The 25064-nt window shown below is 29.9% G+C and overlaps 1 protein-coding gene across 1 annotated transcript; it reads left to right on the top strand.

Annotated features, from left to right (window-relative positions):
- Nucleotides 1-2689: 2689 nt before the first annotated feature.
- LOC117905629 lies at nucleotides 2690-14460 on the top strand. The gene is made up of 12 exons (XM_034818509.1): nucleotides 2690-2791; nucleotides 3028-3179; nucleotides 3439-3683; nucleotides 3776-3904; nucleotides 4219-5169; nucleotides 5311-5440; nucleotides 11550-11682; nucleotides 11918-12069; nucleotides 12330-12574; nucleotides 12667-12795; nucleotides 13110-14060; nucleotides 14209-14460. Exons 1-12 carry the CDS (start codon nucleotides 2690-2692, stop codon nucleotides 14337-14339), a joined length of 3450 nt encoding a protein of 1149 aa, XP_034674400.1. The 3' UTR covers nucleotides 14340-14460.
- The last annotated feature ends 10604 nt before the right edge of the window (nucleotides 14461-25064 follow it).

The following is a 25064-nucleotide window of genomic DNA, read 5'->3' as shown; positions in this document are numbered from 1 at the left end:
AGCCAAATTTATTTATTTATTTCCTTTTATTTTTGGAAATAAATAAAAAAGAATAAAAAATTATGTAACCATAAGAAATATAAATATAAGATTGGTTAGAAAATACAAAATTTATTTATTTATTTCATTTTATTTTTGGAATTAAAGAAAAAAATAATAAAAAATTTATTTAACCGTAAAAAATATTAATACAAGATATGTTACAAAATAGAAATAACCCCAAGTTTATTTACTTATTTCATTTTATTTATTTAAATTAGAAATTAATTTATTTTAAAAGATCAAAATGTGCACAATTAATCTATTATTTTATTAATTATGGATATATTAAAATTTTGTATTATACAAAAAAAATAGAGAAAATAAAATTAAAAATAATAATAAATATATATAATTTAGTTATTTAACTATTTTTCATGTAAAAGATAGCCACAAAAAAAAAATACACAATTGATCAATTCCTTTGTTTAATTGTAATCATACTATATATATATATATATATATATATATATATATATATATATATATATATATATAAAATATAAGTAATGGAAAAAATAAAAATAGATAATCAATGAATGAAATTCAATTCTATTTATCATTTTCATATAAAAAAAAGTATTAAACAAGGTTTTCAATTTTTATTTTTAAAAATAGTTTTCATTTTTTAATTAAACATTTTTTTCAAAAAGAAAATATAAAAAATAAAAATCATATTATCATATATTTTTTTTAAGTATTTTTTAAAATAGTTTTTGAACGTAATTTTTCTTTATTTATAATTTAAAATATAAAATAATACTGATTTATAATTATTTATAAAAAAAAAAAAAAAGTTTTGAAAAACAATAAAAAATCTAAATAATTAAAATAGAATTATTCTAGTTATGTGAACAATGGTGCAATAAAGACTAAAATCACAAATCAAAAGTTATCTAGGCAGCTTTGGTCAATTTTGAGGTTCACCTCACCTCAAATCACAATTCTCCTGCAATCCTTTTTCCTCTCAAGCAATCTATCTGGAGTAGTTGGATAATTGACCCTTAATGTTTTCTCCTTTTTGTGATATTAAAAGAATTTCCTCTCAAGCAATCTAATTGGAGTGGTTGGATAGTTGACAATTAATGTTTTCCCCTTTTTGTGTTATTAAAAGAAGACAAAATAACTTCTGGAGGAGTCAAATACTTTTAAATGAACAATCAAAAATCATATCAATTTAATAATATGATTTGGACCTCTAAAATTGGTTTATAATAATCACAAGTGATTGCCTCGTAGACTTATTATATAATGCAGAGTTCAGAATTTAAAGCCATTAAGCAGAATAAAATAATTGTTAAATAATTTATTTTACTATATTGAACAAATATTAAATTCCAAGCTTCCTTTGTATAAACTGAGGTGGCCTGCCAAACTATGGATCACAAAAAGGGCGGCAAAACGTCAGGCCACGTTGCAGTTTGGACGGCGGAGATTGGTTGAGACGGGAGACTGAAAGCGAGCCCACCAAGTTAAACGTAGCCGCCAACTACAAGCAGATTCTGACTTGTATTTTCCCTGGCTCTTAATTGGGTGGGCCCAACGCTCTGTAAAATAAGAATTAAAAAAGGAACAGGAAAGCAACGGGTGGGCCCAATCTTCCCCTCTATCGGCCAGGGCCGAAGCCATATTAAAGGGTTAAACAAGAAGTATTGTTATAAGAGGAGTGAGACTCCCCATCCATGATGACTCACAATTGGTTGGTTTGGAGGGAACCTTAAAAATCAGTTGGTTTGTTTTTGACTTGTTATTAGAAAACAAGTGAGACTAATAATAAGGATTTACGAAAATAATTCTTAAAAAATAACTCTTAAAAGTATAGTTGTCTAAGAAAAACAGTTTTCATGACCAATTTTGATAAGGGTAGTCTATAACTATATGCGAAGTCAATCATGGGCAAGTAGAGGACTTCAACGAATAAAATGGTAAGAGATGGAAAAAATCTTCTCAGCTTGTGGGGGCTGCTCTGACTTGGTGGGTCATTGAGTGGTTGGCCTCATTCTCTAGTTGATTACCGCCTTAACATTATTGTATTGTTAAACATTGATTCTGGATGACCCAATCTCATCCTTGATTATTACATCATTAGACGGTGATCATGGATGACCCGTTTTAAGGGATAAAGCTCTTTTGACATTAATCATATTTAATATACCAACCCGCCTGGACACCATAACTCATGCCTTAACAACCCGTTGAGTTTTATTTTATGGGCCTAAATTAATTGCTTGCTGACAAATGGGCTACGTTTCTTGAGCTAATAAAGAAAGATGACCAAAACTGGTGCAGCATGAGTTCAGAACCAAGCCTGAGGTCACTCAGCTCGTCGTCCACAGGTTTGTCCCCATCATTTTCCACGTTCAGAACAAAATTTTCATGTCTTAACTAATCTGTACGTAACCTGTAAGAAATTTATTCTAAAATAACGTGTACGTAACCTGCTCATTGAAGTGGTCAAAGAAGATTAAAGGCCAATACACATCCAAATCACTTTCTCTTATATTGAAACGTGGAGAGGAAGTATGGTATCCCGACAGAATTATCATGACTATATAATGAATCATATATATGAAAGAAACACATCAAAAGGAGTAAGAAAATTGAAGGAGTTCTGTTTAGGACAAGAGAAGAGGCTTTTATTCCAAAGAAGATGTGGCTGATCATGAAGGTTTTCCTTTTGCAAATTTTAGTGTTTCAACTTTTTGGTGGTGACATCTGTTGCCAAGCTTCAATCCGTCGGCATACTTTTGTGGTAAATACTTTATATGATTCTGACCTTAATGCCACCTTTTGATCATAATATTTAGGGAGCAATATGACTCTCATTTTCTACTATAGGACCCCTTACCCTAGTGTCGTTGAGTTGTTCATGCATGGTATCAATTTCTAATTGGTTATACACTTACATAAATGGATCGATACAACTCTTCATGCATGTAATCTTTCTTTTGGGATGAGGTTGCATGGTTAACTTTTAATTGGTTGCAGGTGAGGGAAGCTTCATATACAAGGCTTTGTAGCACCAAGGACATCTTAACAGTAAATGGACAATTTCCAGGACCAACTATACATGCTATGAAAGGAGAGACGATCATTGTCGACGTTTATAACAGGGGAAAAGAAAACGTCACCATTCACTGGTAGGTCCTGAACATGTCTTAGAGAAAGAGCGGTGGCAGCATGCCTACATGGCATACATTCTTTTATTTTTAAGATGGGGCTGCAATATATTGCTTTGCAAACAAAGTCAACTTTAAAATAATACTTTAGGGTTATTTGGTTCAATTCCATTGAAATACAGTTGATGTTGCTTGTTACTATGAAAATGTGTTGTTGCATGCCATCTTTTGTTAGTTCGAAAATAAGTACTAGTTTTAATGTATAGTTATTGTTTTGCAGGCATGGGGTGAACATGCCTAGATATCCATGGACAGATGGTCCCGAGTATATCACACAATGCCCAATTCAGCCAGGGTCAAAGTTTAGTCAGAAAATCATCCTTTCCTCTGAGGAAGGCACTTTATGGTGGCATGCTCACAGTGATTGGACCCGAGCCACCGTTCATGGAGCCATAATTGTCTATCCCAAGAATGGAACCAAGTATCCTTTTCACAAACCTAATGCAGAATTTCTCATCATATTAGGTATAAGTGTTGTTACTTTTAAATGTTAATTTACATATTATGAATTAACCCGTAAAACAAAATCTAAAATTATTGGAGTTGTTGAAATGCAGGACAATGGTGGAAGAGTGATGTGAATGTGGTTCGAGATGATGTGCTTGCAAGTGGAGCTGATGTCAATGCCTCTAATTCTTTATTGATAAATGGACAACCTGGTGATCTACTTCCATGCTCAAAATCAGGTACAAATTAAGTTTAACTTCTCATTTTAAAATTGTACACGATTTCATTTTCTTGTATGTTGACCATATTACTTTTTCTTATTAACATCAACATATTTAAAGCTTAATACTAAGAAAGAGGAATATAGCTATGAGGATGGTAGAGCCATGATTTAACACATGAGAAAAGGCTAGTCATAATATAATTTTGAACTATGGAGCCAAATTTACACCCCTAATCAATCAATCACTTCATAATTGGTGGATCCTCATGGAAACTTTTTCTTTTTCTTTTGGCTAGTCATAAGTATACAACTTTCCTTTTCTAATTGCAGGCACATTCAAGATAACGGTGGATCATGGAAATACCTATCTACTTCGCATAATCAATGCTGCCTTGCACGAGCCTCTCTTCTTCTCCATTGCCAAGCATAAAATGATAGTGGTTGGAACAGATGGTAGCTACACGAAACCATTGACACAAGATTATATCACAATATTTCCTGGCCAAACCTTCGATGTCTTACTAGAAGCTAACCAACGCCCGGATCACTATTACATGGCGGCTATAACTTATTCTGAAGCCCCAACAGGTCTTAATATTTATGATAACACAACCACCACAGCTATTGTACAATACAGGGGATACTACACTCCATCTTCACCTCCCTTCTTGCCTCACTTACCTACATACAATGACACAAATGCAACGCTTCAGGTCATGGCCAACCTCCGAAGCTTAGCAGATGCGGAACATCCTTGCAATGTCCCATTGAGCACGAGCACTAACCTATTTTACACCGTTTCTTTAAACTCGTACCCATGCATTAATGATTCATGTTCAGGGGTCAATGGGACGCGGTCCGCTTCAAGTATAAACAACATAAGCTTCCATACCCCTACAATTGACATACTGGAAGCTTACTATTATAACATCAGTGGTGTATATGGAGATAAATTTCCTAGCGTTCCACCACAGGTGTTTGATTTTACAGGTGATTATCTTCCATTACTCTATCAGTTGCCGAGCACCGGAACAGAAGTAAGGGTGCTCGAGTATAACTCCACAGTGGAGATTGTTTTTCAAGGGACAAACTTGGTTGGAGGGACAACCCACCCCATTCATCTCCATGGACACAGTTTCTATGTTGTTGGGTGGGGACTTGGGAATTTTGATGAAAATAAGGATCCTTTGCGCTACAATCTGGTGGATCCTCCCCATCAGAATACCATCTATGTTCCTAGGAATGGTTGGGCTACAATCAGATTCAAGGCATCCAACCCTGGTATGCTGCAAGCACTTATGTCCTCTATTAAAAAAATAAATGAATAAACCCTTGAAACTGCCAACCTGCAGACCAAGGAAATAATTTTTCTTAGTATTATAATTAAGTTAGGTGTAATGTTGTGTATTTTCTCTATTGCAGGAGTGTGGTTCATGCATTGCCATATAGAACGCCATCAGAGTTGGGGCATGGAAACTGCGTTCATAGTGAAAAATGGTAAACACCCAGAAGCTCAAATGTTGCCTCCTCCATCCGACATGCCGCCATGTTGAAGCTACAAAGAAATAACATGCCAAAGATTTCATTGAATATTTGTATTATTTAGCTTTCATGATTTATTTTATGCTCATAAGAAGAATAATGTAAAGTCGTAGAATATTGTGTCTAAGATTATTAATGTCAATTTCTTGGATTGTTAACCGTCTATAAAGATAATGGAATTTGCCACAAAAGTCTTTGATTATGAAAAAGAGAATTTGATGTTGTGTTCCTATTTCAACCTTAATTAATTTCAATATGAACAGCTCATTAAATGGGATAGTTTAAATTATCTTGATTTGACAATTTTTATTACGATTCGTATTAATAATTTTTAAAATTATAAATGATATAGTTTAGAGTAATTGACTTATTCTACTATTTTAAAATTAGACTATGATCTAAATGGATACTTGTGAAAAAGGTCATGAAATGGTTTGTTTAATTTTTACTTTTACATCTGAAAATATTTTGCAAATAATATAATTTTTATAAAGTCCTATACAGTTGAGATAAAGTCAGTTTTTATTTATTTATTTATTTTAAATTAAAATAAATGTTTTTTCCTAAAGTTAAAATAATTTGTATGTAATTTATATTTTTACCTTCTATTTTAGTAACAATATCACAAAATCTACACCAAGATAAAGGAAAAGGAAAACAAAAAAAAAAAATCACCGATCATAAATTGTGTGTTTAACCCCTCACCGAAAGAAACTCCAAATCTGTTTTTTAGCGATTTGATTACTTGTCAACTCCCACTTTTTATTTTTTATTTTTTATTTTTTTTATTTTACATTAAAGTAAACCCTTTCCTGCTTCCTTAAATTTAGAATAATAAAACAAATTACTGATTTTTGTAAATTGAAACACTTGAATTTATGGTTTAGAGAAAAGACTTACCAATTAACTAAGTTGCTGCAATTGACCGAACTCTCCAAGTCCAAATCAATAAATTAAGCTGGTAGGAAAGTTGTAAAGTCAAATAATTAAACTTTGGTTTTTTGGACTTGGAATATTCCAGCTGGCATTCCAATGCTATTGAATTAAGAAATAAAGTAAATAAATTATTCATTGACCATTGTCTCATTTTCTTCCATCATTAGTAGTTGTGGCTAGAGTTGCGGAAGCGAAGAAAGGTGGAGAGAGGCCAAAATTTCACACTACCTATACCTAGCTAATAGATATAGGTAGGTAAATAAATTTGGGCATTACCTAAAGTTGATGAAGCAGTGCACGACAATGTCAGAAGCGAAGATAGGTGGAGAGAGGCCAAAACTTCACGCTATCTATACCTAGCTAATAGATAGAGTTCAAAGAATAAATTTGGGCACGACCTAATAATACTTTATAAACACTCAAAAATAATTGTAAAGAATTAAATCCCAAAAAAATAAATAACAATAAAGCACTTTATTTTCCCTTTTACTTTCTATGTGGGATAAGGTAAAGGGATTTAAAAGCAAAAAACAACATTTTTCCTACAAGCTATAACGAGCATGAGTACTCCACTATACTTCATCCTTGTTTGTGTTATTTTTTAACAAAAAAATATATAAATAGCCTATTTAAAAAAATAATATATATATAAATCACATATGTTTTTTTTTCATTTTCAATTTGTTTTCATATTAAAATACGACTTTTTATTTATTTACCATTTTGAATATATTTTCATATTTAAATATTGTATATATTTTGTTTAATAAATTTAAACCATTAATACATTTATATAAAAATGAATAAATAATATTATAAATATTATTTAATTTTAATAAAATATAAAATATATATTTATGACGTCATCACTTTGATCGCAATTCGACCATCGGTCCGACCAATGAACCGGTAACTTTTTCAGTTCAATACCCGGTTTAATTATGAAAACATTGATTTTTATCCATAAAAAAATATTTTGACATTATAAATGATTTTAAAAAGAATCACTTAGTATTTAAAGTGAGAGTAGGTGCGTACCTTGACAGCAAGGGAATAATGCGCTATCATGAAATGTGGTTAGTGCACAAGAATGAACGTAAAATATATCACATGCATCACCAAATAGAATATAAAATCACTTATGGCACACATGACATTTCACTCAAGTTCATTTTTATTTTAAGTAAAACTTTTTTGATGTTGGGCCTTCCAACAAAGCCCAATTTATCTTGCATGAATTGATTTGACAAATTTCATTATTTCGGAATTATGAAAAATTCATCCTTACTTATGTAAAATCAAGAGAAACAGAAGGTTATTTGAAAACCATAGTGGAATTAAAACTGATCGAGATAAAACTAGATTTTTGAAATTTATTTGAAAATTGGAGTATTGGGAATTAAATTTAAAAATTGGAATTTTGGAAATTAAATTTGAAAGAAATTAAAATTTTTAAAATTATTTGAGAATTAGAGTTTTAAAAATTAAACTAAGGAATTAGAACTTTGGAAATTAAACTTGAGAGAAATTAGCAAATTATTTGAGAATTAGAATTTTGAAAATTAAATTTATGAATTGGAATTTTGGATATTAAATTTGAAAGAAATTAGAATTTTGAAAATTATTTGAGAAGTAGAAATTATGAAAATTAAATTATAAAAATTAGAATCTTGGAAATTATTCGAAAATTGAAATTTCAGAAATTGAGAACTAAATTTAGAAATCGAAATTTTGAAGAATTATCTAAAGATGGAATTTTAAAAATAAATAAATAAATAAATAAAAATAATAATAATGATTAAATAAATAAGTGAAAATTAGAATTTTGGAAATTAGAAATTAAATTTGGAAATCAGAATTTTGAAAAATTGTTTAAAGATGGAATTTTAAAAATAAATAAATAAATAGAATAATAGTAATAATAACAAAAATAATAATTAAATAAATGAACATGAATATTGAAATATTTGAAATTGGAAATTAAATTTGGAATTCGGAATTTTGAAGAATTGTTGAAGGATGGAATTTTTTCATAACATGCCAAACCTAGTCTCCTAATGGGATAGGAGGTCAAATATCAGTGAGGGAGTTTTTGGGGTTGACGCCGCAGGTTCTGAGTAGCTTTATTTACGGGGGTGTCTGTTTATTGGTTTGTTATGGGTTCCCATAAAAGAAATTCTAGAAGATTTTCCTGATTATACAAAATATTGTCTGGCAAAAGCATTTTTCATAATAAGTTTATTTTAGTTGGGTATGATATCATGCACGTATTTATGTAGAAGAGGTAAGTTGCAACTCCAGAAACCAATTTTTAGTTGGGTATGATATTGGTCTCCATGTTCTTCTTACTTTTCGCCATGTTCAAGCTCTAATTTAGCAAATGAATCTGGGCGTAGTTAAAAATAAATAAATAAATGGAATAATAATAATAATGAAAATAATAATTAAATAAATTAACGTGAATATTGAAATTTTTGAAATCAAAAATTAAATTCGGACGGAATTTTAAAATTTTGTTTGATGATGAAATTTTTTTAAAATATAAATAAATAAATAAATAGAATAATAATAATAATAACAAAAAATAATAATTAAATAAATGAACGTGAACATTGGAATTTTTGAAATCGAAAATTAAATTTGAAAGTCGGAATTTTGAAAAATTATTTAAGGATCGAATTTTTTAAAAATAAATAAATAAATGGAATAATAATAATGACGAAAATAATAATTAAATAAATGAACGTGAATATTGGAATTTTTGAAATCGGAAATTAAATTTGGAAATCGGAATTTTGAAGAATTGTTTAAGGATGGAATTTTAAAAAAAATAAATAAATAAATGAAATAATAATAATAACGAAAATAATAATTAAATAAATGAACGTAAATATTGAAATTTTTGAAATCGGAATTTTGAAAAATTGTTTAAGAATGGATTTTTGTTTTATAAATAAATAAATAAAATAATAATAATAATAATAATAATAATAATAATAATTAAATAAATAAATGTGAATATTAAAAATTTTAAAATCAAAAATTAAATTTAAAAGTCGAAAATTTGAAGAATTATTTAAATGGGTACACGATAAATTAGAAACAAACGAGTATAGTCAGACATCGAACCAGAGCAAGCAAAAATAATAATAAATAAATAAAAACTCTTGTCTCCTATGCCAACACTTGGGCCATCAAGAGGCCTGGGTTTTTGTTGTGCTGCCCCAAGAACACTCATTTGGCTTGCACGTGGCCATTAACACTTTCTAACAAATTAAATAGCCTTTCCCATGATGGCCTTATCAGCAACTAAAGGATTGTCCTTTAAAAAAATCACAAGACAACCATCCTTTGCCATTGCATGGTTCGCACCTACACTTTCTTATCAATTTTTTTTATAAAGATGTGATAGCTCCTAATATTTAACTTTGTACTATACTTGATACTCTTTATTGAACTATTTTTCCTAACTAAGTTTTAAGTTCACTCTTCTCTATTATTTCATTTTTAGGTACAAATGATATTAACGAGGAGAAATCGAGTTAAGAAGGGTGTTTCTTTTGAAATCTGCTTGACAATTAATTATTTAGGAGTTTTAAATTAAGATTGAACTTAATATTGATTTCTAAAACTCTTTGAATTATTTGGGATGATCTTTGAATTTATTATTTAGATATTTTTAATTAGTTTTGGGTTAGATTTATTTATTTATTTATGCTCTAATCATTGTTATGAATCAATTTAAGGAAGTTTTCAACTAATTAATTGTTGGATTTGTGAGTTAAGGTCATTCACATGTTGGACTCTTGGGTTTGGCGAGTGAAATGACCATGGTGTCTTTGATCTTCTAGTGTCACAATTAATATACTTGAAAAACTATTTTCTAAAATATCTTTTACAAATTGCTCATTGTTTTGAAATCAAAATAGTAATTTTCATATTTAAAAAATAGAAACACAAATTTGAAAATAAGGCAAAAATAATCTTCATTTTCAAGAAAAGTTTCTTGTTAAGGTAAAAATATACATTCAAAATAATTTAACCAAATATTGCATAAATATGTATCATGCGGAGAAAAAAAATATATTAAAGCTCCACAAATAGTAGGGAATTTATTCCAAAATTTTAAAAGAAAATGTGAGAAAAAAGTGAAAAAATAAAAAAAAGTTTAAATTAACTTGATCAAATTTTTACATGCCTTAAAATTTATTCATTATTTTTTATGTTTATAAATAATTTTAAAATATATAAATATTTCCATAATTTATTTATATAATGATTTTTCTTTGTATATGATACAATAAACCAAACAAGGAAGTTTGAACTATTTCTTATTTTACTTTTTTTGGATGATAGCTTTTGTAAGCCAACTAAAACCATTTTAATCAAGATATACATATCATATGAACAAATAAATTATAGACTGCATTTGTTTTGAAAAACATTTTTTAAAAATCTATAATTATTTTATTATTATTATTGTTATTATTATTATTATTATTATTATTATTATTATTAAATTGCTTTTTATTGAGAAAAAAAAAATCTATGACTCCCAATAGATGTTTTAAGTGATTCACAACATACAAGGGGTTGGTATTCTATTTTCAACTATTTACAAAATATATTTTTGTGTTTTTTTTTATGGAAGGTTCTGAAATACCAAATTGGGAAACAACTTTGTCCCATCCAGACGAAAACAATAATCATGTTTGCCAAAATCATCGGTTCAACACTATTGATTATCTTAAAAAATAATTTTAAAATAATTCTTAAAAGGAGTTGTCTATGAAAAACAGTTTACATGCGAGGCCAAAATTTTCATGGCTTAATTAACATTTCTTGAAATAATCAATAAAAGACTTGTGAAAGAATATTTTAAATTTATCCTAAAATAACGTGTAAGTAACCTGTAAGAAATTTTCACAATTGTTAGCTTTCTTCACGCATTTGGTTGATTTTAATTTGGTAAGGGGTCAAATATCATTATTATATATAGTGGTCCTGCTCATTGAAGTGGTCAAAGAACATTAAAAACCAATACACATTCAAATCACTTCCTCTTATATTGACACGTGGGGACGAAGTATTGTATCCCGAGAGAATTATCATGACTATATAACGAATCATATAAGAAAGACATACAGCAAAAGTGGTTAGAAAATTGAAGGAGTTGTGTTTAGGAAAAGAGAAGAGGCTTTTATTCCAAAGAAGATGTGGCCGATCATGAAGGTTTTCCTCTTACAAATTTTAGTATTTCAACTTTTTGGTGGTGGCATCCATTGCCAAGCTTCAATCCGTCGGCATACTTTTGTGGTAAATACTATATATGATTCTAGCCTTAACGTCACCTTCTGATCATAATATTTAGGGGGCAGTATGACTCTCATTTTCCATTGTAGGACCCCTTACCCTGGTGTCGTTGAGTTGTTCATGCATGCTATCAATTTTTAAGTGGTTATACACTTGCATGAATGGATCGATGTAACTATTCATGCATGTAATATTTCTTTTGGGATGAGGTTGGTGGTTAACTTTTAATTGGTTGCAGGTGAGGGAAGCTTCATATACAAGGCTTTGTAGCACCAAGGACATCTTAACTGTAAATGGACAATTTCCAGGGCCAACTATATATGCTATGAAAGGAGAGACGATCATTATCGACGTTTATAATAGGGGAAAAGAAAATGTCACCATTCACTGGTAGGTCTTGAGTGTGTCTTAGAGAAAGAGCGACGACAGCATGCCTACATGGCATACAATCTTTTATTTGTAAGAGGGGGCTGCAATATATTGCTTTGCAAATAAAGTCAAATTTAAAACAATACTTTAATGTTATTTGCTTTAGTTTTTATTGAAATATAGTTGATGCTACTTGTTACTATGATAATATGTTGTTGCATGGCATATTTTGTTAGTTAAAAAATAAGTACTAGTTTTAACGTATAGTTATTGTTTTGCAGGCATGGGGTGAACATGCCTAGATATCCATGGACAGATGGTCCTGAGTACATCACACAATGCCCAATTCAGCCAGGGTCAAAGTTTAGTCAGAAGATCATCCTTTCTTTTGAGGAAGGCACTTTATGGTGGCATGCTCACAGTGACTGGACCCGAGCCACTGTTCATGGAGCTATAATCGTCTATCCCAAGAATGGAACCAAGTATCCTTTTCACAAACCTAACGCAGAATTTCTCATCATATTAGGTATAAGTGTTGTTACTTTTAAATGTTAATTTACATATTATGAATTAACCTATAAAACAAAATCTAAAATTATTGGATTTGTTGAAATGCAGGACAATGGTGGAAGAGTGATGTGAATGCAGTTCGAGATGAAGGGCTTGCAACTGGAGCTGATGCCAATGCTTCTGATTCTTTATTGATAAATGGACAACCTGGTGATCTACTTCCATGCTCAAAATTAGGTACTAATAAAGTTTAAATTCCCATTTTAAAATTGTATACAATTTCATTTTCTTGTATGTTGACCATATTACTTTTTCTTATTAACATCAATATATTTAAAGCTTAATGCTAAGAAAGAGGAATATAGCTATGAGGATGGTAGAGCCATGATTTAACACATGAGAAAAGGCTAGTCCAGATATAATTTTGAACTATGGAGCCAAATTTACACCCCTAACCAATCAATTACTTCATAATTGGTGGATCCTCATGGAAACTTTTTATTTTTCTTTTGGTTAGTCATAAGTATACAACTTTCCCTTTCTAATTGCAGGCACATTCAAGCTAACGGTGGATCATGGAAAGACCTATCTACTTCGCATAATCAATGCTGCCTTGCAGGAGCCTCTCTTCTTCTCTATTGCCAAGCATAAAATGACCGTGGTTGGAACAGATGGTAGCTACACGAAACCATTGCCACAAGATTATATCACAATATTTCCTGGCCAAACCTTCGATGTCTTACTAGAAGCTAACCAATGCCCGAATCACTATTACATGGCAGCTAGAACTTATTCCGTTGCCCCAGCAGCTAGTAATTTTTTTGATAACACAACCACCACAGCTATTGTACAGTACAGGGGATACTACACTCCATCTTCACCTCCTTTCTTACCTCATCTTCCTGCATACAATGACACAAATGCATCGGTTCAAGTCATGGCTAGCCTTCGAAGCTTATCAGATGCGGAACATCCTTGCAATGTCCCATTGAGCACGAGCACTAAACTGTTTTACACTGTTTCTATAAACTCGTACCCATGCGTCAATGATTCATGTTCAGGGGCCAATGGGACGCGGTCTGCCGCAAGTATAAACAATATAAGCTTCCATACCCCTACAATTGACATACTGGAAGCTTACTATTATAACATCAGTGGTGTATATGGAGATAAATTTCCTAGCGCTCCACCACTGGTATTCGATTTTACAGCTGATTATCTTCCATTACTCTATCAATTGCCGAGCGCCGGAACAGAAGTAAGGGTGCTCGAGTATAACTCCATAGTGGAGATTGTTTTTCAAGGGACAAACTTGATTGCAGGGGTAACCCACCCCATACATCTCCATGGACACAGTTTCTATGTTGTTGGATGGGGATTTGGGAATTTCGATGAAAATAAGGACCCTTTGCGCTATAATCTGGTGGATCCTCCCCTTCAGAATACCATCTCTGTTCCTAGGAAAGGTTGGGCTACAATCAGATTCAAGGCATCCAACCCTGGTATGTCGCAAGCACTCATGCCCTCTATTAAAAAAAAATAAAATAAAAATAAAGCACCTTGAAATTGCCAACCTGCATACCAAGGAAATAATTTTTCTTAATATTGCAATTAAGTTAGGTGTAATGTTGTATATTTTCCCTGTTGCAGGAGTGTGGTTCATGCACTGCCATGTAGAACAACATCTGACTTGGGGCATGGAAACTGCATTCATAGTGAAAAATGGTAAACACCCAGAAGCTCAAATGTTACCTCCTCCATCCGACATGCCACCATGTTGAAGCTGCAAAGAAATAGCATGCCAAAGATTTCATTGAATATTCGTATTATTCAGCTTTCATGATTTATTTTCTGCTCATAAGAAGAATAATGTAAAGTCGTAGAATATCGTGTCTGAGATTATTAACGTCAATTTCTTGGATTGTTAAAAGTCTATAAAGATAATGGAATTTGAATAATATTTGAGATATGCTACGGTGGAACCAAAGTCTTTGATTATGAAAAAGAGAATTTGATGTTGTGTTTCTTTTTTGATTTGACAACATGGCATAGAATTTGATTTGACAACATTGTAAAGTCTTTGATTTGCCACGGAAGTCGTAGAATTTGATGTTATCTTTGATTATGAAAAAGAGAATTGGAATTTGATGTTGTGTTACTGTTTCAACCTTAATTAATTTCAATATGAACAGCTCATGTACAATGCTAAAAGCTCCCCAACGCCATGTCCATAATAGATATATCTTGATTTGACAACTTTTGGCCATTCCAATTTCTTTGGACATGATAAAATATCATGTTGTATTAGAAAAGTTTGAAATGACATTGTTTAAAATTATCCTTATTTGACAATTTTTATTCTCTTTCGTAGAAGGTTAGGAATCATATTAATAATTTTTGAAATTAAAAATGATATACTTTAGCGTAATTGACTTATTATAATATTTTAAAATTAGACTATGATCTAAATGGATACTTGTGAAAAAGGTCATGAAATGGTTTGTTTAATTTTTACTTTCACATCTGAAAATATTTTGCAAATAATATAATTTTTATTAATTCTTATACAGTTGAGACATAAAATCAATTTATTTATTTATTTATTTTAAATTAAAATAAATGCTTTTTCCTAAAGTTAAAATAATTTGTAAATAATTTATGTTTTTACTTTCTATTTTAGTAACAATATCACAAAATCTACACCAAGATAAATGAAAAGGAAAAAAAAAAAAAACTCACCGATGACAAATTGAGTTTAACCCACACCAAAAAACTCCAAATCTGTTTTTTAGTGATTTGATTACTTTTCAACTCCCATTTTTTATTTTTTATTTTTTTATTTTACATTAAAGTAAAACCTTTCCTGCTTCCTTAAATTAAAATAACAAAACAAATCACTGATTTTTGTAAATTAAAACGTAGGAGTTGATCATTTGAATTTATGGTTTAGAGAAAAGACTCTTACCAATTAACTAAGTTGCTGCAATTGACCGAACTCTCCAAGTCCAAGTCAATATATTAAGTTGGCAGGAAAGTTCTAGAGTCCTGAATAATCATTTACCATTGTCTCATTTTCTTCCATCATCAGTAGTTGTGGCATGACAATATCAAAAGCGAAGATAGGTGGAAAGAGGCCAAAATTTCACGTTACCTATACCTAATAGATAGAGTTAAAGGAATAAATTTGGGCATGACCTAATTATACTTTACAAACACTCAAAAATAATTGTAAAGAATTAAATCCCAAAAAATAAATAACAATAAATAAAATTTCATGAATTAAAAAATAAATTAATTGTGATTAAAATGTTTTTTATTTGTAATATTTTTATCCATAAAAAAATATTTTGATATTATAAATGATATTAAAAAGAATCACTTAGTATTTAAAGGTAAATTAAAAAAAAATGTTCAGAAATTATTTTTAAGTGAATTTTTGGATTTTTAAAAGCGATTTTCAATTATATTTAAATTTTATTTGGACTGATTTTTGAGAGTTAAAAAAAAAAATATATGTTGAATAAAAGTTTTTATACTTATTTAATCATTTTTTTTAAAAAAACTTATAACTTTTAAAAAAGGTTTCATATTGAAGTCATAAAAATGTTATTTCTTATAAGAATTTTATGATTCTATTTTTGTTTACATAAGAAGTTCTTTCATATTTAATAAAACTTTTACAATGTCAACATTACCCCTTAAAAATTATTACTTTAATTTTTATTTTTATTTTCAATTAAAGCAAAAAATATGAAACTATCTCGAATTTGACCTTATCATTCACCTAATTAATTTTTATAAGAAAGTGTTTTTTTTTTTAATATTTAGAAAGTCCTTTATTTATTTATTTTTAAATCATTCCCAAATGACATTTATAAGAAAGAAAGAAAAAGTTTGCTCCCATATTAGAAAGAAATACAAATTTTAAAACATGGATTGAAGTAATTATAGAACTTTGTTACATATTTAAAATTAGGATCTTCTAATTTCTTACATCTCTAATCTTCAATATTCGTTCTTTATCTAAAATCTAACATAAGGAATGGTTGTCCACTCATAATAGAGGACATAAAATATAATTTTGTTTTAGGTAAAATCAAATTCAATGCATTAGAATCAAAGAGTGAGGATCCAAATTTCTCCCTGTGTATGGTATTTGATAGTGGTCCATATGAAGTTTGTTTCTGGTCAAAGCATTTTCATTATCTAAAATTCTAGATGGTGTTTGTTTTTTGGTTGAATAGAAAAAGGAAAAATATTTGATTTTTTTCTATGCAGTTAAAAGTAACCTATTGATATCAACCGGTGTGATTAAATTGAATTTATTGATAACAAGTTCACTTTAATTAATATCAACCACACAGATAAGATTAAAAAAAAATAAAGTAAAGGAAAAAGAAGTTTTTAGAATAGAATTGAAGAAAAAAAAACCTCTTTTTATAAAATGAACTTTCTCTTTTTAGCAAATTGAAATCTTCTTTTAATAAACTATTTTTTCAAAAAAAACTTTTTTATAATTTGTTACTATATTTTTAATAAATTTGAAGTTGTCAAAACCATTTTTAATAAATATGAGATAAACCAAATTCCTTTTAGATAAACTTGTATTTTATTTATTTATTTATTTAAGGAAAAACAAAATTCTTTTTTTTCTTTCTTCTTTCTTTCCAATTAAATTTGTAAAAGATTTTCTTTTAATAAGTATTAAACAAAAATTCTTTTGGATAAAATAAATAAATAAAAAATTTCTTTTTGAAGCCAAGATTATGTTCTTGTAAATAAAATTATGAAAAAAATTTTGTTTTGAAATAAAAGACAAATTAAATTTTATTCTTAGATAAATTTATAATTTTTTTTTTAATGTAGGGCAATTTTACCTTAAATAAAATTTGTGAGAGTTTTTTTTTTTTTTTTTATTTCCATAAATAAATTTGCAAACAGTTTCTTTTAAATAAAATTGAATTGATTTTTTTTTCTTAACACAAAATCTTAAAAATCCTTTTTGTTATGGTGAAAGTCAAATAAAATTCACCCCTTTTAAATATAATTGTGAAAATGTAAAATTCTCTTTTTAAACAAAATATAAAATTTTGAAGTTCAGTTTTTTTTAAACCAATATAAAATTATATTACTCTTATAAATAAAACTTGAAAAATCATTTTTAAATAAAATTAGATAAACTTTCTTTTTATTATTTATTTATTTTAGTCTTAATAAAATTGAATAAACTATTTTTTCTTTAATAATTTTAATTTTTTTAATAAAATCAAACAATAAATAATTACTAGTAGATAAAAAAAAGGATTCAAACATTTTTGTAATTAATTTTGGAAAAATTTGTGTTTCTATTATTTTTTTTTTTGTATTAATAAAATTGGATTGAATGTTAATTTTTTTTATAAATAAAAGTGTAAGTCTTGGTCTTTTTTTTTTAGTTGAAACATTTTTTGTTGATAAAGTTATAATTTTTTTTTTATAATTTTATTAAAAAAACTTTTTTCTTAAATAAGGATTAAACATGAAATACTTTGTAAATAAAATTTTAAAAATTCATTCTTTTCCTAACAAAGGTAAAAAAAAAAATCATTTATTTGTAAATAAAATCAAATATATATATATATATTATTTTTAATAAATTATTGTAACAATATTAAATGTAAATAACTTTTTTGAAAATTGAACATAAGTGAAATTGAATCAAATCATTAATTGAAAATAAATTGAAACATTTTTTTTATAAATAAATAAATTGAAATCATTAATTTGAAATTGTTTTTAATAAACTTCTTTGATATTTCTTAAAAAAAAATGTCTTTTTTTAATCAGTTCAATAAATCAATTTGCATAATCCTCTTGTCACTTATTTTGTATATTCTTGTAATTAGGTTTCATCATTATTTTTGTTTATATTGATTTTCATCATGATTTGTACATACTCATTTGTGTTATTATTATTATTTTTTATATCCATAATTAATTAGTTAAAAATCAGTTAATTTGTTTTTGACTTGTTATTAGATTTGAATCAATTTTCTAAATTATTCATACGAAAACAATTGTATTAAGTAACATGAAAACAAGTGAGACTAATAATAAGGTTGTCTAAGAAAAACAGTTTTCATGACCAATCTTGATAAGGGTACTCTATAACTATATGCGAAGTCAATCATGGGCAACTCTGACTTGGTGGGTCATTGAGTGGTTGGCCTCATTCTCTAGTTGATTACCGCCTTAACATTATTGTATTGTTAAACATTGATTCTGGATGACCCAATCTCATCCTTGATTATTACATCATAGACGGTGATCATGGATGACCCGTTTTAAGGGATAAAGCTCTTTTGACATTAATCATATTTAATATACCAACCCGCCTGGACACCATAACTCATGCCTTAACAACCCGTTGAGTTTTATTTTATGGGCCTAAATTAATTGCTTGCTGACAAATAGGCCACGTTTCTTGAGCTAATAAAGAAAGATGACCAAAACTGGAGCAGCATGAGTTCAGAACCAAGCCTGAGGTCACTCAGCTCGTCGTCCACAGGTTTGTCCCCATCATTTTCCACGTTCAGAACAAAATTTTCATGTCTTAACTAATCTGTACGTAACCTGTAAGAAATTTATTCTACAATAACGTGTACGGAACCTGCTCATTAAAGTGGTCAAAGAACATTAAAGGCCAATACACATTCAAATCACTTTCTCTTATATTGCAACGTGGAGAGGAAAAATGGTGTATCTGGTTCTATCCTTTATAATATTCTCTATTGTACAGTGAAATAATCCTCTCTTATCCATGGACATAAGTATGATTGGTCGAACCACGTTAAAGCCTCGTGTAACGTGTGTGATTATTTTATCTTTGTGTGTTCTTGAATTAACCTTATTTGCATGAAATATTTCATTGTTACAACATTTAATTTATTATGAAAAGTACAAAAAAAGAAAAATAAATTGATGAAAAATAAGGCTTCTAAGTTACCTTCTGAAATGTCCAAGAATTCTGATTGGTTGTTACCTTTTAAAATGCCCAAGAATCCTCATTAATTGTTTCACTAACCAATTTTCTCGCCTTAAATCATGAATGGAACTATGAATACAAGAACCATGCTTTTCTCACAACAAAAAGTCTTAACCTCTCTTTTCAAGGAGAAAAATAAGGAAATTTTCGAGAAAGGGAAAAGAAAAATATATCCTTTCTTTTGTATCCAAGGAAAAAGAAGAATATATCCAAGAATTTGCATGTCAAGTCTCCGATTCACATTTTCTAATTGCTTCAGACTGTTTGAGAATGAAAGTAGCAACTTTGTGGCAACTGCATTAAGGGAAATGCAAAATCTGGCAAATAAATTACAAAGATTTAAATTCCCAATCCAGGTTTCTCTCCTCTCTCTCTCTCTTGATCATATTGTAAAAGTAAATCAATTAAATCCTATGGAATAATTTTGATACTCCTCCATTATTTCCATATAACTTGACAATAATTTCCATGACTCAGATGGTGCCATATACTCCACATATTGAATCCAGTACTTTTGTTCTTGGAAGCTGAATTCCTGAGTGGTTCAGCCAACAGAGTATAGTGTCACAAGATGCTTCAAATGACCCTCCCCATGGGCTTATATAGGAGGAGGGAAGCTTTTGGAGACTCCTAGAGCCATCTACACTAAGCCATTGGTGGGAAGAGTGTGGAAGGTTCTAGAAATGCCTAGAGATGTCCACACATCTCTACACTATGGTAGTTTTTTAGGCATGAGAGGAGTCCAAGGCTTTCTAGAGACTTCTAGAAATCTCTTGTATATTCTTGTACATAGGGTTGTACATAGAATAGGGTAGGATGTTTTAGAATATTCTTGATTTGTAAGGGACCCTCCAAGATTCCGGATAGTGCCATTGGTGCCTATAAATAGGTGAGACCCTCATTTGGCCAAGGCACCACCCAAAATCACTTCCTAACCAACCAAGTGAGCATCCAAGCACTTGTAAAGGCTTCCTTGAGTTAATAAAGAGCTTCCATTCTTTAGAGCGTTGCCTACTAAGATTTTTAAGCTTTCGAGTCGTGAGCGTTTTAGCATAGAAAGCTAAGCATTGGGAGCAAGGCTGACTTAGCAAGATCAAGCATCTTGACTTGCCTAAGTGCCGCACGAGCTTAGTGAACGACTAAGTCCGTGACAATAGGCTCCACGGCAACGGTACATCTGCCTCCAAATTGGTGTAATACTAGGTTGATGGGATTGGCTGTGTGCGCTATATTTTTAGTTAAGGGTGCTGTACATGATTGCCCTGGTAATATATTTTGTCATTTGAATTTGACTCAAGGTAAAACTGGTCACCTTTTTGCTCCCATCAATCCGGAACACCGGAATTCTTCGGATGACGGGCACAGATTCATTAAATCAGATCACATGTGGCTTGGGTACAACCAATTTCTTGAATTGGGATTGGCCACACCAATTGGCTAAATAGACGGAGTCAAATTCAGGCTTCATTCCAAGTCTGTGGCCCATCTTATGAGGTGAAGAAGTGTGGGGTTCATCCACTATATGAACAAGATGAGAAAGAAGGCAATCAACCAGAATTTCAGTGCAGCACTATCGATGAGAATTCAAGTATCTTCACTATTAAAGATTACGGTGAGCTTACACATTTTCTCTTTACAATGCTGATATAATGAAGCAAGCCACTTCTACATTGAGAGGATGCATCAGCACAAGATGCTCAAACTTGAAAGGTAGAGATGAAAACTATCATATTGTTATTGTCTTACTGGTTTCTCTTTTGCATGGTTTTTCTTCTGCATTTGATGCTTTTGGGGGTTAGAACTCGTAAGAATCTAGCTGAGAATTTAGTCATATATTGCATAGCAGTTGATTCCCAAAATGAACCATTTTATTTTAGCCTATATTTTCTTTTTATGCTTCTTGTTCTTCATATATTTTTATAGTTTTTCCTTTTAATAGTAGTCATGGACTGCTCGAGCAATATTCTGTTCAAGGTTGTTAGCTAGCTTGGTAGAGCTAAGGAGAGCGTCCCGATGATTCTCTTCTATCTGTGCTTAGTCTTCACTTAATTTTGGCCATGGATGTGACTAATGTTTTAAGATTTGGTTAACTAAAAATGATCAGCAGGTTGGCAATTCAGTGAAAATGTCTTTTGAGTAGTAATAATATTTATCATTTTTAGTTCATATAAGTGCTCCATCCAATCCAATCCAATCCAATCCAATCCAAGTTGTTAAAGACCCTTTCAACAACTCGGAGAAAATTAAGATCAAAGCCTCTCCAAGGAACCCTTAGGGTGAGCCAATGCTCTTATTTAACAAGTTCACTTTAGTTAATATCAACCATAGAGATAGGATTAAAAAAGAAAAAACTAATATATATATATATAAACTCCTCTAGCAAACCCAATTATTAAACTTAAATAATAATATTTTTAATACTTAAACTATATTCATATTTAATATTTGGTTTTGGTTTTACATTTTTACTTTATTTTATTATTAAGTCCCTATTTTAGGTTTAATATGTTTTTTTTTTTTTAATAATTTCTCTTAATTTTTACATATTTATATCAAATGTTGGAAGATGTCTTTCTATATAATTGGATACCATTTTTTTTTTTTTTGCATAATTACCATATATTCCCCACCCTATGATTGCCCCATGGTTGACACAGCATCTAATAAGAGAGCTTAACATGTTCTAGCCATTTTCATGCTAAAGAAGGGTCCACACGTTGCTGCACATGCCCAAAAAGTCGAGCAAAAGTTGACTTCTAGCCTTGACTAGCTGCCACTAGCTGTCCAACCTTGCCCTAAGGTTCATTCATCTTTCTTATCTTATGAATTGGTGTGAAGATAACTCTATATAAATGGAGGAATGTTGATTGAAGGAGGGAGTAAAAATATGATGTAAAATAGAGTAGTGGTTGTAGAAATGTAGGAATAAAGAGGCAGAATATACAGTCTTACTATAATTCTTAATTTTTATTTATAAAGGTCATGTTTAGTTTTTAGAAAATGCAAGGGAAAGGAAAAAAAAATATTGTGGAAAGTTATTTTCCTATGTTTGGGTGACATGAAAAATATGATGGAAAAAAATATAAAGGAAAATACTAAAGAAAATTTTGTAATATTTTCCCTACTACTTTCCTTAAAAATTAGTTAGGAAAATAAGAGAAAGAAGGAAAAGTTGGAGGAAATTTTATCAAGCTCACATTATCTTCTTCATTGAGTCTCCAATTCACCTAACTTCTTTTTCACTAGTGGCGCACAATGGCTTCCCACCACCATCAACCCTTCCAACAGCTACCACCATTACTTCAACCACCTTCCAATGCCTCTAAAAACCAACATTTTTTTGGTATACAAGTTCCCATGTATGAATTGCATTCTTCAAATCTAGTCAATGTGTTCGAATCCATGTCTCTATATCAGGTATGGATTAAATTCATCTCTTTTAACCTCACACCTTGATGTTTTGTAGATGTAGGTCTTTTCTCAATTAACCCCACTTTTTTTTTTTTTTTTTTCATTTTTGGAAATCTAAATACCTAAATTTTGTAGATATGGAAAATTTGATTTTACTATTTGGAATTGGATTTGAGTGTTTCTCTTTTGTTTGCATTTTTTAATTCTTGTGCTTCCATTTGATTTTAAATACAAGAATTTTAATTTTTCATTTCATACTGTAAGACTTAATAGCAACAATAAGGACAACATGTTTGAGGAATTACCTATAAGAGAATTTAACACACCAATGAAGCTATTGCTATAACCAAATAAAAATTAACTTAGAAAGCCAAAAAAAAGAAGAAAAAGGCATGCAAAACAACTATAATAATAGTGTTGTGGGTTGGGTATGAGAAAATTATAGAAGAGGGAGCATTCTTGATATGGTAGATTTGCAATTGAATGGGATTTTCAACAAGGAGCAAGATGTCCCTTCTGTGAGCCTTTTATCTTACCTTCTTGGGATTTGTCTTGTTATAGCTTTTGATGTTAGCTTGGGCAGTGAAAACTTCATGAACTAAAATTATCAACTTGTCCTCTACCACTAGATAGTTTCTTTCTTAATAGAAATGTAGTAAGTATTATTAGCAAATACAACTTGGTTTTGGTGGTACAATTTTTCCTCAATACTTTATTATCATGATAGAACTTAGTAAACATCTCTTAGATCAATTATGTGATGTTTACAAATTCCCTATTGAAAATTCTAAACAACTTATCCAACTTTAGAAGCCTTCTTACTTAATTAATGCATAATCGATTACATATGTTCACAAGACTATTCTCTTTTGTAGTAGCTTTCTAGATTATTCTTGCAAAATTTCCTTTGCTGTGGAAGTCTTTAGTGCATGCATGTAGTTAATCCACTTGAAGCATTGTACTGAGAAGGTGCTTGAGATATGCGTTTGTATTGCGCTAATAAGTAGTTCCATCAACTTCAAACTTGGTTACTTTCATTTGGCCCCCAAATCTTCAATTTGCATTGTTTAACAGCCTAACTAGCCTTGGGTAATAGTTTATAGGCAACCCCACTAGTAGTTGTCCCAAATTATACTAGAAAAGGATCTCCATAGACTATTTGTAAACCTTATCGACAATAAAACTTGTCATGCATGAGCCATTGGTTCTTTCTACTTGAATTACTCTATTTTGGTAGTATAGTGAAACTAGAGATCAAACTAGTTTGAGTATTTAGCTTATGGAAGCTTCAACATAGATCACTTACCAAAAGTGGACTGGCAAACAAACCCAAGTAGTAGAGGAGTGTGACAAATATAATTGCTTGGATTTTGGAGTGTTGTGGAGAATCTTGGAACTTTGTGAGTCAAATCATGCTCATCCAAAGCCAACTTAGCTGGGCTATAGTTTGGTGTTGGAGGCATGGAGCCTAACTCTTATGACTTTATTACAAATTAAAAGTTGCTTATGGCATAAGCATGATAAAAAATTTAAGACCATGGGAGTTAATAATGATGATAAGATAATTTCAAGTCACAAGCACCCAATATGTCAATAATACTACTCATTGACTTACTCCCAACAAGCAAATAACCCACAGGTCTACTCCTACACATTATTTAAAAAAAATTTAATTGTATTATTTGCAAAAAAATTATTTTTATCTAAAACAATTTGATCATTTTGGTTGTATGTTCAATGTGGAGAAAAAAATATATAGACTCAATATTTTTGTCTAAATTGAGTTAACTAAACTGAATCAAACTGATATTAAGTTGGATTAGTTTGAGTAAATAAATAAATTTGTTGTACTTTAGTTAAAACCAATCAACTCCTATTTGATTCTTGAATTGGTTAAAAACCAACCTAGCTAAATGTATCTATCCCTAATTTTGTGTTCTTGTCGTAGAACAATAAATCCATTAGGTTGCCCTATATACTCTTAATTTATATAACCATTCAAAGAAAGATAATCTTAACATCCATTTCATAGATTTCTAAATTCAGCATGGAAACTAATAATATCAGATTT

This window comes from Vitis riparia, chromosome 18, assembly GCF_004353265.1.
Source record: "Vitis riparia cultivar Riparia Gloire de Montpellier isolate 1030 chromosome 18, EGFV_Vit.rip_1.0, whole genome shotgun sequence".
Taxonomy (NCBI): domain Eukaryota; kingdom Viridiplantae; phylum Streptophyta; class Magnoliopsida; order Vitales; family Vitaceae; genus Vitis; species Vitis riparia.
This window is presented reverse-complemented; position numbering and strand designations above follow the sequence as displayed.

Excerpts from the sequence above, each read along its gene's own strand:
- LOC117905629 (XM_034818509.1), top strand. The coding sequence starts at position 2,690 with ATGTGGCTGATCATGAAGGTTTTCCTTTTGCAAATTTTAGTGTTTCAA. Across the intron at positions 3,905-4,218 it reads ACTTCCATGCTCAAAATCAG|GCACATTCAAGATAACGGTG; the intron begins GTACAAATTAAG and ends TTCTAATTGCAG. Across the intron at positions 5,441-11,549 it reads TCCGACATGCCGCCATGTTG|GAAAAGAGAAGAGGCTTTTA; the intron begins AAGCTACAAAGA and ends AGTTGTGTTTAG.